We start from the raw sequence: 12,774 nt of genomic DNA on the forward strand, positions 1-12,774 counted from the left end.
ATGAAGCAGCCATGGCCTCACCCAGCAATTCCATCTCCTGCTGACCCCGGGGAGACGCAGGACCAGTCAGTGCCAGAACCTCAGGCAGACTGTGGGAGAGGGCAGGTTGGTGCTGTTTATTAAACATAATGAATCGCCACTAAAATGTCGCAATGATTAAAATCCCCTTTTCCTGGATGAGGATTGGGAGGCAGAGGGGGTGCCCAGACTCCCTCCAGCAGCAGTGGCCCTGGGCAGGGGCTGCCCCGGTCACAGTCCACAGCCCCGTCCCTGGTGTCAGGGCTCCTCCTGCCCCGGCTCGGTCGCAGTCTCGGTTGCGGGCTCAGCTGTGGGCTCGGATGTGGGCTCGGTGTCAGCGCTGCCGTCTGTTGTCTCTCTGGTGGGCAGGTCCCGCGTCTCAGCGATGAGGCGCTTGACGCCCACCATCCACTGGCTCACCTCGTTCACGTGGTCCACCATAAGCGAGCGGTGGATCTCATCAGCTGCATCCCAGTGCTGCTGCTGAAGCTCTGCCAGGACAGGGGACCCCATCAAGGGCACAGAATTCACTGTCGCGCAGGTGCCTCTGCCCCAGGGCCTGTTGCTGGTGCGGATGCAGCCCCCCTTCACCCCATACCTTGCACCAGGAGGCTCATCCTCTTCCTCACTGGTGCCGACAGCTTCCCCTGAGCCCATGCGTCCTCCAGCACTGTCAGCCGCCGCCCGATGTCATTGCACACTTGTTTCTGGAAGCAGAGGTGAGCTGGGAGCGAGGGGATGTGCCCCCACCAGCTCAGGGGAGCCCCCGGGGCAGGGGCGGCTCTCTTTCCCCCTCAGGTCTCCTGGGAACAAGCAGCCCCCGCCTGGCTGCCCCGGCTGCCGCCCCTCCTGCACGGCGGGGTCAGAGGTGGCGGGAGGGGCCGCGACCTCACCTGCACCGTGGCCCGGCAGGCGTCCAGGGCTGCCCGCAGCGGGGCGAGGACGGTGTCGGCGGACACGCTGCGCTCCTCCTGCTCCGGGCACGCCGCGCTCGGCCGGCCCTCGGCCCGCGGGGCAGCGCCGACAGCACCCTGCGGGGGCGGCCCCAGAGCCCGGGGGGGCGGCGCTGCGGGGTCAGAGGGGGCACTGGGCGGGTCCGGGGGGGCACCTGCGGGGCAGAGGCGGTGGTGCCGAGCCCGTCAGCTCGGAATCAGCTGGCACCGGGCCCCGCAGAAGGGGGGCCCAGAGCCCCGGCTCCGCTGACCCCAGCACCGCGGCTGGGGGGGCCGGGCCGCAGGTCCCCGCGGATCCAGGCGGGGAGCGGCCCCTGGGGCCGGGCAGGGTGGAGGGACTGGCGGGGGCTCCGCGGTGCTGACCTGGGAGTGCCCCCGCAGGCGGGGGGGCAGCCCGGCGGGTGAGCGGGGTCCGGCGGGAGCCCCCGGCTTGCGCCTGCAGCCCGTACGAGAACTGGGGGGGGTCGTTCCAGCCGCGCTCCTGGTTCCCTGCAGCGGTGAAGGGCGCGGTGAGACCGAGGGGCCCCCGCCCCGGGCGGGACCCCCGGCACGTCCCTCCCGGCGCTCCTCACACCCGGTATTGCCCTGGCGTCCCCCGACACACGGGCCCCCGGCGGAGCCGATCCCCGGGCGCGGCCCCGCGGGTCCCTCCCGGGCAGAGCCGCACTGTCCCGCTACCGGGACCCCCCACCACGCACCGGAAGCGCCGCGCGCGCGCCCCGCGCCCCCTCACCCGGCTTCACGTAGGACTCCGCCATCCCGCCACGTCACGCCCGGGCCCGCCCCTTCCGGCCGCTGGGGCGGGGAGGGGCGGGGCCGGGCGCGTCCCCGCCCCGCCGGGGGCCGCGCTCGGGGCCGGAGGCGGGGCCGGGGCCGGGGTTGGGGTCCGGGGCTCCTCCCCGGCGGCCCCAGCCCCGGCCCCGGCCCGGCCCGGCCCGCTACGGGCTGTGCAGGAGGGCCCGCCGGAGGCGGAACACCTCCAGGAAGGAGAGGAGTCCCCGCTTGCGGGCCCCGGCCCCCGCCCCGCCGCCGCCCCCCCCCGCCTTGGCCGCCCCGAGGGCAGCGTCCCCCGCGGCCTCCGGCCCGGCCCGGCCCCGGCCAGCCGCGCTCTTCGCCTTCGCCCCCGGTGCGGCGGCCACGAGGCACTTCTGGTACTGCACCTGCGGGGACACGAGAGGCAGCGCGGGGGGGACTCCGCACCGGGGTCACCCCCGCCCGCCCCAGGGCCGGGCGTCTCCAGCCGCCGGTGCTCACCATGCAGGCGGCCTGCACTGCCTCCGAGATGGTGCCCGCGTCGGGCTCGCACCAGAAGGCCGCGCACTGGAAGCGTCGCCCCGTGTCCACGATGAGCGCGAAGGTGTGCGCGTCCCGGCCCACCCCCAGGAAGGTCACGTACCGCACCTGGCATTCCCAGATGTGCGCCGCCTCCTCGGGCTCCTGCGGGGACCCCGCGGGCCCATCCACCCCTGGCCGCCGCCCGGGCGGCCCTGCCGCGCCCCAGGTCCGCTGTCCGGGAGGCAGCGCCGTGCCCGCTCCGGCCACAGCCCCCTGTGCCCTCCCCACCTGCGCCGGGTGCACCCTCATGGCCGTGTCGGACACGTAGATGAGGGACGGCGTCCAGTTCTCCCGCCCAGGGCGCCTCGTCAGCTTCTCGATGGCCTCGTTCAACACATCCATCCCTGGGGAGAGGGACACCCCATCCCACCGGCCCCGGCTGCGGCCATGGTGTGGGCAGGGCTCCTCCAGGGCTGCCCGGCCGCCCCACTGCACGGGGGAGCTTTCTGGGCGTCCCCCAGCTACGGGGGAGCAGCGGCGCTTACCCATGGCCCTGGGCACGGGCAGGCTGCCGATGTACAGCGCCTCGTAGGTCTGCATCGACTGCCTCACCGCTTCTAGGATATCCACTGCCAGGACGGGAGAGGTGGGGCTACTGCTGTGTCCCCTGCTGTGTGCCCCCATACCCAAGGACCCCGGGGAAACAGCCGGACAAGCCAGAGGGTTCTGGCTCAAAGACGGACTGTGGGCAGGGGGAGCAGCCGGCAGTGCTTGGGGACAGTACCTTGCAGTGGCAGGTCCTCGGCGGAGATGGGCTCCAGCGTGGCGGCGCGTGGCAGCCTGCTGCTCGCTACGGCTCGCTCGGCCACGATCTGCAAGAGACGGGGGTCCCGGTGCCTCGCCTCACCCCCGAGACCCCCAGGCCATGCTCACACCCTCCGGGGCCCCTGCATCCCACCTTGGAGCACATCTCATGCAGAGCCTTGGCGATGCCCTTGGCAGGCACATTGCAGTGAAACACGTGACACTTGAGCACGCAGGTGTCCTTATCACTGGCCACAAAGGCGAAGTCTCTGCAAGGCCACGAGCAAGTCAGTGAGACCCCGACAGGGCAGCCCCTGCCTGTACTTTCCCCCAGCCCCGTGCCCCCTTACCTGTCCCTGCAGCCGTGGCAGCAGTCGGGAGGGAGGAGAAGGGACAGGTCACTGCTGGGGTGCCTCCCCCCAAGTGAGCAGAGCCACTCCCCTGGCCCCTAGCTCTGCCCTAGCCCCTGGCACCTGCCGTTGTTGCAGCCAACACCCCAGACACGGATGTTGAGGATGGGCTGGCGATGGATGAGGCTGCGGTCGAGGGGGTCCACCAGGCTCATGGTGTCCTTCTTCAGAATCATCACTAGGTCCTGGCCCTGCAGAGGGGCAGTGGTTCCCTCAGCCTGGCAGACAGCCTGGGCATCCCCAGCACCCAAGCCCTGTGTAGGCAAACCCCTGTCCCCCCAGCCTACTCTGCCCCAACTGGGGAGGTCAGCCCTGTTCCTCCCCTGCCCTTCCCAGCTACCATTCCCATACTCACCCTGGCACCCTGGCACTGTTCCCAAGGAATAGCCCTGTCAGACCCACCTGCTCTACACCTGGGACCATCGGATGGATGCTCTGTGTGGAGAGTTGACTCTACCACCAGCACTGGTCCCTGCTCCCCTCCAGCACAGTCCAGTCTCAGCAAGGGACCCTGCCTGGCAGCACCATTCCAGGCTCTTACCTCACCCTGGTTCTCCGCAGAGCTCTGGCCCTTGCTGTTGGAGAGCTGCTGGATGCAGTTGTTGACGGCGATGCTGCTCTTGCCAGGTGCCAGGTCCTCCTCGGGGATCTCCACCCAGCCCAAAGAGCGCACAGCAAAGCACTGAGCAGAGACACAGGGAGCTCCAGTGCCACTGGCACAGCCACCTTCGCCCTGCACCGCTCACCGTGCCAGAGTGGTCACCCCTGCTCTGGCTCCCATCCACATCCCTGCCAGCTGCCACCCTCCTCCTCTTCTGCCAGCACAGCCCACGATGCAGCAGTGAAGCTGGCGGGTGCGGTACCTTGGAGCCGGGCTCTGCGCTGTGCTGGAAGTCATCTCCGTGCCAGGACAGTGAGTGCCTGCAGAGGGATGGGGCAGTGAGGGGAAGCTCCCTCTGCGTGCTCCTGCAGCACCCAGGGAAGCATCAGGATGCCTTGGAACCAGCAGACCCCCATGCCACCAGCTGGGAAGCATCCCTTGGGGGTGCCCAGCATGGTCCTGCTGGTTTCAGCATGGGTGGCTACTCTGGGGGGGGAGCACCAGGGCCCAGCACCCAGCGCTGGTCAAGGATCAACAGTACCCCACAAACAAGCCAGCAAAGCACAAGGATAGCCCTACCTCCGGGACAGCGAAGCCATGGGGCTGGGAATGGGCCTGTCCTTTGCTGAGTGCTTTGCTGCAGGGGCCTGACATTCCTGGGAGAGAAGAGGAAAGGGGTGACAGCTGCAAGAGAAGCAGTCTGGAGGCACCAGGTAGGAGCCCTCCCTCCCAGGACAGCAGCAAGCTTGTGAGCATCTTGGGTAGTCAAGATGAATCCAACCAGGAGGAGCCGCAGGATGGGGCCCGCCAGAACCTTTCAAAGGGCTTAAACCCAGACATGAATGGGCTGAGCAGGACTTCAGGGTGACACAGACAGGGTGCTCCAAGGGGAGGCTGGACCAGTCATGCCCAGAGGGCCCTTCAGCAGGCTTCTGCCAGGGGTGGAATCCAACAACAGCCCTCACACCCTTGCCCACATTCCGTACCCTTCCCTGGAGCGTTTCCTCTCCATCAGCCTCTGTGTGCCCTCCCGGGCTAGTGGTGCGTGCAGGGTGCTGCCACTGTGTCGTGCCTGTTGGCACATGCCAGTAATAGGTACCCAGAGAGTCACAGATTTTCCTCCAGCCTGGGGGGAGGTCAGGGTCTGTCTCCAGGCTCTGGTCGCTCCAGAGGTTGTCTGTGCAGAGAGAGAGTGTGTGAGATACTGGGTGGGGAGGAAGATCCCCCAGCTGCCCTGAGGAGCCAACAGCTTTGCCCAGCAGCGAAAGGGTCCTGCGGTGGCCTCTGGGTGCGTGGCTGGGCTCATGGGCCAGGAGAGGAGCCTGGCGAGGGAACGTGGCACGATGCCAGCGAGGCTGCGGCGGTGGCAGACCCCAGTGCAGGGAACTGCCTCGCTGGCTCCTGGGGGGAGAGCGGAACCCCGGCGGGGCACAGAGGCCAGGGCCCACGGCCTCCAGCCCAGTGCTCCCCTGCCCCCGGCCGGGAAAGGCGCCGGGACAGACCCGGGCTCCGGGCAGACGATTGTGCCCGGGGGCTGCAGCCGGAGGGAGGGCAGCCGTGGCCCCCTCTCCCCCAGCCCTGCGCGGGCACCGACTCGAGCCCGTGGCGCAGCGCGGCCGAAGTGAGCCCGGGCCCGCGGGGGCGGCGCGCTCCGACCGGCCGGGGCTGTGGGGCTGGGCGGGGGTCCCGGGGGATGGAAGTCCCGGGCATGGGAGGGTGGGGGTGCTCTGGGGGTGGGGGGACCTGGATATGGAGCTGGCCCCGGAGTGGGTGGGCTCCCGGCGACCTTGGCGGGGGGGGAAGCGGCGGGGCCGGGCCGGGCCCCGATCAGCACCGCGGACAGCGCCGGGCGCGGCCGCCGCTCCCACCCTCGGGGCCCCGCCCCGCAACCCGACCCCGGCCCCGCAACCCGACCCCGGCCCCGCAACCCGACCCCGGCCCCGCAACTCGTCCCCGGTCCTGCAACCCGCCCCTGACCCCTCAGGCTGTGCCCGTGCCCGCCCTGCCCGCCGCGCTGACCGTCGCAGTTGACCAGGACGATGGCCAGCATGTAGTCCTTGCCCAGCATGGCCCCGCCGCCCGCCCGGCGCGGCGCCCCCGCCGCCGCCTGCCCAGGCCCGGACCCGCGGCGGCTGCGGCGGGAGGGTGGGGCCGGGGCGGGCCGGGGGCGGGGCTGGAGAGAGCCGGGGGGGCGCGGGGGGATCGCCCGGACGGAGCTGGGGAAGGGGCGGGGTTGTCCAGGGCCCTTGGGGTGTGTCTCGGGGCAGAAAATTGGACCCTGCGGAGGGAAGGGGCTTTTGGGGCTGGAAAGGAGGTTCCTGAGTGCGACAGACAGCAGAGCCAGGTCAGCCCCTTGTGCCCTCAGGTTCATTCCCTTCTCCTCCATCCACTCTTAGGGTTCCTCCATTCCCTTCCCTGTTCCCACAGATCACCATCATTCCTCTCCACCCACGCTTATCCCATGTTCATTCTCCATTCGTGCCCAGGTCTGCCCATTCCCTTCTGCCTGTGTCCAGCCCACACCAGTCAGTGCTGAAGGCATCCAAATGTCCATGCTGGTCACCTTCCCCTTCTTTGCATCTCCAGTTTGAGACTTTTTTCCATTCTACCCTGAGTGGACAATCCTGGCTAATGCTCAGCACACAGGAACAGAAGCTCTGGAGTCATTTGTTGTACATCTGAATTCCCCATGGAGCTCCTTGAATACTGCTCAGGACAAAGTCGTTCCAAGCTACAGTTGCCTGATGAAATATTCCAAGATGATGATGGCCCATGTGATGCAAGACTTGCAGCAAGATGGTTTGCTACAGGTGCCTTTCCAGACAGTCCATCATGGCCTCTCCACATTTTCTTCTTCAGAGCCAGAAGCTGGTGGTCCTGCATACAGCCCTTGAGCCTCCCATGCCACCTCAACTGCCCTGCTCCTTTCCACACAGTCATCCACAGAGCTCGCAGTTTTTGGAAGTGCAAAATGGATTTTCCATGCTTGGTCCCTCTCTTTCAGTGAGGCGTTGCCTCTTTGCTTGGCCTCATTCACACATTTCATGGGCTAACATGCCTCTGATTTTGTGAGACACCCTCCTCTCCTATTTGCATTTTAATCCTGCTCCTATGGCCTGAGAACAGTACCAGCTCCATAATCCAGCCTTGCAATTGTCCACAATAATTTCTGTCTCCTGGTGGCAGCTGCTTTTTTGGAGACAGGCTTTTTCTTCTGTGTCTGTCCAGAGCTAGTTGGATTTCTAACACTTGATTCAAGCACTTTGTGCTTGGGACATTATTTGCCCAACCCAGCCCAACAGAGAGAGCAGGGGAGGCTCGTGGCTCCCTGTGTTCAGATGTGTCTGAGGGGTCACAGGTCTCACCTTGACTTCTGCTTTCCCCAGACTTCCACCTTTTCCAGTTTGCAGGAGTGAGCTCACCCCTGCCAGGAACAAGCCTATTATGGTGACTAGCAGTGCTCTGGTATCCTCTGCTGCACGTCTCTCCTTGTCCTTAACACACATTTCACTTTCAAAAACCACACTCAGCCGATCAGACGGGAGGCAACAACCCCAACACAAACTCTTCCCACTCCTCTTCTGGCTCATCCAAGCCCACCAAGGTGAAGGTAACTCTCTCCTGGCAATGTCTTGAAGCTTAAGGGCAATGATGGCCCATGTGATGCAAGACTTACAGCAAGGGAGGAGAATCTGGGGATGGCGCAGAGCAGAACTTATGAACTGTATGAAATGTCATATGGGATGTTTCAGGGAACAGGCATGAGAAGGGGAAAGGGAGGGACTAGGGGAGGAAGAAAAGAGAGAAAATATTTTGGTGATGTGTAGGCAGCGGTAGATCTGGCTGCCTGCCTCAGCAGCATGTTTCAGCACTGCGGTCTGTCCTAGACCCTCACTAAATCATATTTCTTCTGTGCAGTGGTGCTGTTCAGAGCTTCCTGGGAAAGAGTGGTGAAGTTTTGGGTGGTTCATGAGAGGAAAAGGATAAGAAAAGTATAACGATAAGGATAAGGAAAGCCTATACCCATTATACTTCTCAGGGAAAGGTATGAGTCATCTTGTAATTCTACAGCTGCCATAATTTTCTGGTGTTGGCCCTGAAGAGTGAGAGATCTGGGTTTGGCTTGGTTTGATTTGTGCTTGAAGCAGAAGTACGGTGGCAAGTGTCATTTTTGGTGCTGGGTTAGAAACCAAAACTCTCTTCTTCTGGCCTGAATAATGAAATCCTGGAGAAGTGGAAAAGGATTTCTCCTTGTAGAGATTGAATTTTATCTTTCTAGTACAATCACCAGCTAGATCTCTTCACAATATAAGGGGGATCTCTCAGTCCCTCTGATACTTCCCTCAAAAAGAGAAAAAACAACTCACAGGGCTTCCTTGGAGCAGTCTGGGTTCTCAGATCTGTCAACTGCAGATCAAAAGACACCTAAAGAGGCTCATTACATGTCATGAAAGCACTCCATAGCTGAAATCAGATTCAGATCTCAGCAGGTCCAGCTCAGTTTTACCTAAGACAACAAAATAGATAACTTGACTCCTAACCAGATCTTTTGTATAGGCCATATTTCCAGGGAATAAACATACAAGGTTTCTCTCTGCACTGCTCCTGAGACAAAAGACAGAATCTCCTTCAAAGAAAATATCCATGTTCCATCAGGCAATTTTTTCCGGTGTGTGTCTTCATTCACTCTGGAGAAGGAGGTTTCTGGTTGTGACAGATCAATAATTTTCAGGTTATGAAAACCCTTCATAAAAGAAATCAAGTGAAATCTTAGGCAGCAATTCTGCTTTTCCACCACTGTCCTCCCAGCTACTGGAAAACCAAGATCATGCTATGCAGCCCAGATTCAGTTATCTGTAGTTATCAAATATCCCTGTCCCAACACCCCACCTGGCAGAAAAAAAACACAGCTTAAGCTGTTTCTGTGCTTCCACCATCACTTATTTCCACCTCAGTTGTGCAAGTCAAGCAGAGAGGAAAGGAAGAGGCCACAAGATGAACTCAGACAGGTCCAAATCAACCCCCTAAACCTATGGAATCAAGACTTTGAAATGCAGAAAAAATCCCAGAGCATCACATTTGAAACTGTAATTCCAATAAGCCTTTTTTTTCCCTCTGTTTAACTGCTTGGTTTCTGTAAACAGCACTGATTTGCAGAGCTGCTGTGAGCTATTGGCACTATGGATTGAATTGGTACATACAGTTCCATCCCATATCCCAGAGAGTTCTCTGGAGCACTGCCTCTTGCATAAGATTTTTTAAGAAATGCTGTTAATATCCTCTGATCATTTCACACCTCTCTTATAATACTGAGTGCAGAAGTATCCATAGTTTCAGTTTCTCAAGCTGCTTCACACACACTCAGATAACACATTTAAATTTTGCTGTCACCCACTACTAATTCATCTCAGAAAGCCTGGAACCCTGGGGGTGGGGATTGACAGTGAGGAAATCAATTCCCTGCCAGTCTGAAGCACACACACCCTGGAACACAAATAATTAATATGAGGAACCAGTACTTCTCACAGGAACTTAAAATCAGCAGCTAAAATGTTGAGTGTTAGTAAGAGTAAATGCTGCTCTTGGCTTCATCTAATTTCCTGGAGACAGTTCTGATTCTTCCCAGAACCAGCACCTCAGGCCACCAAACAGCTTCAGCTACTTTGTTAGTGGAGGAATTAATCAGAATTTTGCAACTCTTTAACCACTGGATCACCAGTGCAAAGTGGCTGTTTTCCTCTGCTAATTCACAGGATTCCTACCAGTGATGTGAAATTATATCCAGAGGTTCTAAGCATATTTTTACTGCTTTAAACTAAAATCTAAATGACCTCCATTGCAGCAGTACTGGTCCCTTTTTAATTAGTTCCACTGCCTAATAGTGATGATGAGTAAAGACTTGAGGTACATGCTAAAAAGTATAACAAGGAAACATATAAACCTTAAGCTATATAAATATATGGGGGGAAACATTGCACCAGCATCGAATTTCAACTACAGAAATACAGTTTGTCTTCATTTAAACCAGGTAAGAATTAGTGTCTGGTGTTATTACTTAACCTTTTATTAAAGGCATTATTTAATTTTATTTTTCTAGGTTAAAGGCTATGCAATACACTTATATTCAGCAGTTTATGAAGAGGAAGCTCCACTGGCCTTATTGTGAAGGTAGAACATGGATTATCACCTACGCTTTCTCATGTTTAAGTATTTGCAAACAGTTAATCAGCCCACTGAGACAATGTCTGAAATTACTGTGTGGTTTCACATTTGTGTTGCACTAGGTTTGTTCTTTTTTTCTTTGGTTACTACACGAGCCATCAAACAACAACGAAAAATCTGGGTTTGTTTTCATTTTAATGATGAAAGTAGATTCTCCATTTACTAAAAAGGCTTAATTCACATTTACTACCTGTGCTCCCAGTTTTAATCCTGTTGGAAGCTTTCATTTCAACAGCCTAAGGCTGACATGCACAACCTTTAGGAAAAGCATAACTGCAAACACAAATGAATGTCTACAAATATAATTAAACATTCTAAATGAAAAAGATCAGCAAAGGTGGTTTTCAATGCTCTTCTTCGCCCTTTTCATGATGCAATCATTAAGGTTTAAAAAGACCTCTGAAATCACCGAGTCCAACCTGTGACCAATCACCACCTCGCCAACCAAACTAGAGCACTGAGTGCTAGGTCCCGTTGTTTTGTGCACAGTTCCAGAGATGGTGATTTCACCCCTGCCCTGGGCAGCCTGTTCCAGTGCTTTTTCACCCTTTCTGTGAAAAAAAAACTTCCTGATGTCCTACCTGAACCTTCTCTGGTGCAGCTTGAGACCATTTCCTCTTATCCTGTCCCTTGTTCCCTGGGAGAAGAGCCTGATTTCCACTCTCCTGTCAGGGAGTTGAAGACAGCGAGAAGGTCCCCCCTGAGTCTCCTTTTCTCCAATTGGAGCCCCCCCAGCTCCCTCAGCTGCTCCTCGTAGGACTGACACACAGACCCTTCCCCAGCTCCGGTCCCTTCTCTGGACATGCAACAGCCCCTCAATGTGTTTCTTGCCGTCAGGGGCTCAGAACTGGATGCAGCACTCGAGGTGTGGCCTCACCAGTACCCAGGACAGAGGGAAGTCACTGGCCTGGTCCTGCTGGCCACACTCTTGCAGGTACAGGCCAGGAGGCCAAGGGCACACGCTGGCTCATGTTCAGACACTGTGAACCAGCATTCCCAGGGCCTTTTCCAACAGGGCAGCTTTCCAGCCGCTCTGCCCCAAGCTTGTGGCGCTCCCTTGCACTGCCTTGCCTTGCCTTTCAACCACTCCCTTGCATTGCCTTTTGTACCCTGTCCCTCCCTTGCATTACCTTGATTATGCCTCCCTTGCCTTCCCCTCCCTACCCCTCCCTTGCCTTACCAAGCTTGTGCCTTGTCCACCATTCCCTTGCCTACCCCGTCCTTGCCTTCTCCTCCCATGCCTCGGTTTGGCTTCCTTTGCCTTGCTGTACCATTCCCGCCCTTGCCTACCTGTTCCATGCCTTGTTTTTCCGACCCCTTCCAGGCCTTGCCCGGAGGTACCCGAACCCACGGGAGCGCTCCTGGACTCGCCCCTCGCTCGCCCGCCCTCCCGAGCACCTGCGGCCCCCACGGCCGCTGCCCCACGGACTCCGGGCCCCGCCAATCGCGGCCCGAGGCAGCGCCCGGCCCCGCCAATCGCGGCCCGCCTTTCTTCGCCTCGCCCAATCACAGCCGCCCTTTCAATCAGGCCGCGGTCCCGCCAAGCTCGGCCCGCCCGGCCTCGGCCCGGCCCCTCAGCCCGGCTCCGCCCCCCCGCTCGCCTGAGGCGCCGCTCCAGGAGACGGCGGAGCCGCAGCCTCGCTGTGGCAGCCCCCGGCAGGTGCTTTTGGGGCCCGGGAAGGGCCGGTGGGGTCTCCCCGTTCGGGTCCCGGCCCGGAGTTGTCCCGGGGGAAGGAGGGGACGGCGGGGAGAGGGCGCGATCGGCCCCCGGCGTGGCGGCGGCGGCGGGAGCGGGACCTGAAGGGACAGCGGGGCGGGGGGAAGTGAGCGGGGAGGGAACAGGCGGGCTGGGATTGGCTGGGCCGGGCATGCCCTCGGCCTGTGATTGGCTGGGCCGGGCCGCGCTGCACGGCCAGGAGGGTATAAATAGGGTGCGCAGGGGGCGGCGGTGCCAATGCGGGGGCGGGGATGGGAGTGGCGGTGGCAGCGGCGGTGGCAGCGCGGTGCGGAGAGCGCTGGTGAGCCCAGGCGGGACCCCCGCGCCTGCCTGGGCCGGGCCCTGCCCCTTGGCGGCCGTGCCGGCCTGGCCCTGTCGGTGCCTGTCGGGGAAGCGGCTCCGTCCCGCCCGCTGCGCCCCGCGGAAGTCGGTCAGCGGCGGTGCCCGAGGCTGCTGCGCGGCTCGAGTGCGCGGCGGGGGCACGGGCCGCTGCCCCGGGGGATGGGGGTCCCGCTAGTAGGGGCGGAGGGATGCGGCCTCGCAGGGATCTAGAGTTGAAGTAATTTTAAAAATAAAGGCAATAAAGCTGTTTTAGTCTATTACTATTATTTTATTCTACTTTTATTTTCTCTTATGAGTTTATTCTTTATTCTATTATGCTATTTTGGTATTCCAATCATTTTTTCATTACATTAATGGGTTATTGTGCTATTGAACTACTGTACTTTTATTCTATTCTTATTCTGTTATTAGATACATAGTTTATTAAATAAA

General features: G+C 60.0%; 2 protein-coding genes and 1 long non-coding RNA gene across 4 annotated transcripts; 1 reads left to right on the forward strand and 2 right to left on the reverse strand.

The window, feature by feature from the left end:
- Positions 1–90: 90 nt before the first annotated feature.
- On the reverse strand, positions 91–1,807 carry SRA1 (steroid receptor RNA activator 1). The gene is made up of 5 exons (XM_048320193.1): positions 1,705–1,807; positions 1,335–1,460; positions 912–1,126; positions 617–725; positions 91–509 (listed from the first exon to the last, which is right to left on the reverse strand). The coding sequence occupies exons 1-5, from the start codon at positions 1,727–1,729 to the stop codon at positions 277–279; spliced, it is 708 nt and encodes a 235-aa protein (XP_048176150.1). The 5' UTR covers positions 1,730–1,807; the 3' UTR covers positions 91–276.
- Positions 1,808–1,894: 87 nt separating this feature from the next.
- APBB3 (amyloid beta precursor protein binding family B member 3) lies at positions 1,895–6,201 on the reverse strand. 2 transcript variants are annotated; one of them, XM_048320195.1, is made up of 13 exons: positions 6,081–6,201; positions 5,048–5,238; positions 4,641–4,717; positions 4,324–4,381; positions 4,002–4,142; positions 3,524–3,651; positions 3,401–3,406; positions 3,205–3,319; positions 3,031–3,118; positions 2,792–2,875; positions 2,535–2,650; positions 2,226–2,408; positions 1,895–2,131 (listed from the first exon to the last, which is right to left on the reverse strand). In XM_048320195.1, the coding sequence occupies exons 1-13, from the start codon at positions 6,127–6,129 to the stop codon at positions 1,910–1,912; spliced, it is 1,458 nt and encodes a 485-aa protein (XP_048176152.1). In that variant the 5' UTR covers positions 6,130–6,201; the 3' UTR covers positions 1,895–1,909. The 2 variants fall into 2 exon arrangements, with proteins under 2 accessions (XP_048176152.1, XP_048176151.1); XM_048320194.1 differs by having other exon boundaries at positions 2,226–2,650.
- Positions 4,696–10,573, forward strand: LOC125333895. The gene is made up of 3 exons (XR_007206996.1): positions 4,696–4,774; positions 6,548–7,671; positions 10,159–10,573. It is a non-coding gene; the product is annotated as an uncharacterized LOC125333895 (long non-coding RNA).
- The last annotated feature ends 2,201 nt before the right edge of the window (positions 10,574–12,774 follow it).

Source organism: Corvus hawaiiensis, chromosome 15, assembly GCF_020740725.1.
Source record: "Corvus hawaiiensis isolate bCorHaw1 chromosome 15, bCorHaw1.pri.cur, whole genome shotgun sequence".
In the NCBI taxonomy this organism is placed as follows: domain Eukaryota; kingdom Metazoa; phylum Chordata; class Aves; order Passeriformes; family Corvidae; genus Corvus; species Corvus hawaiiensis.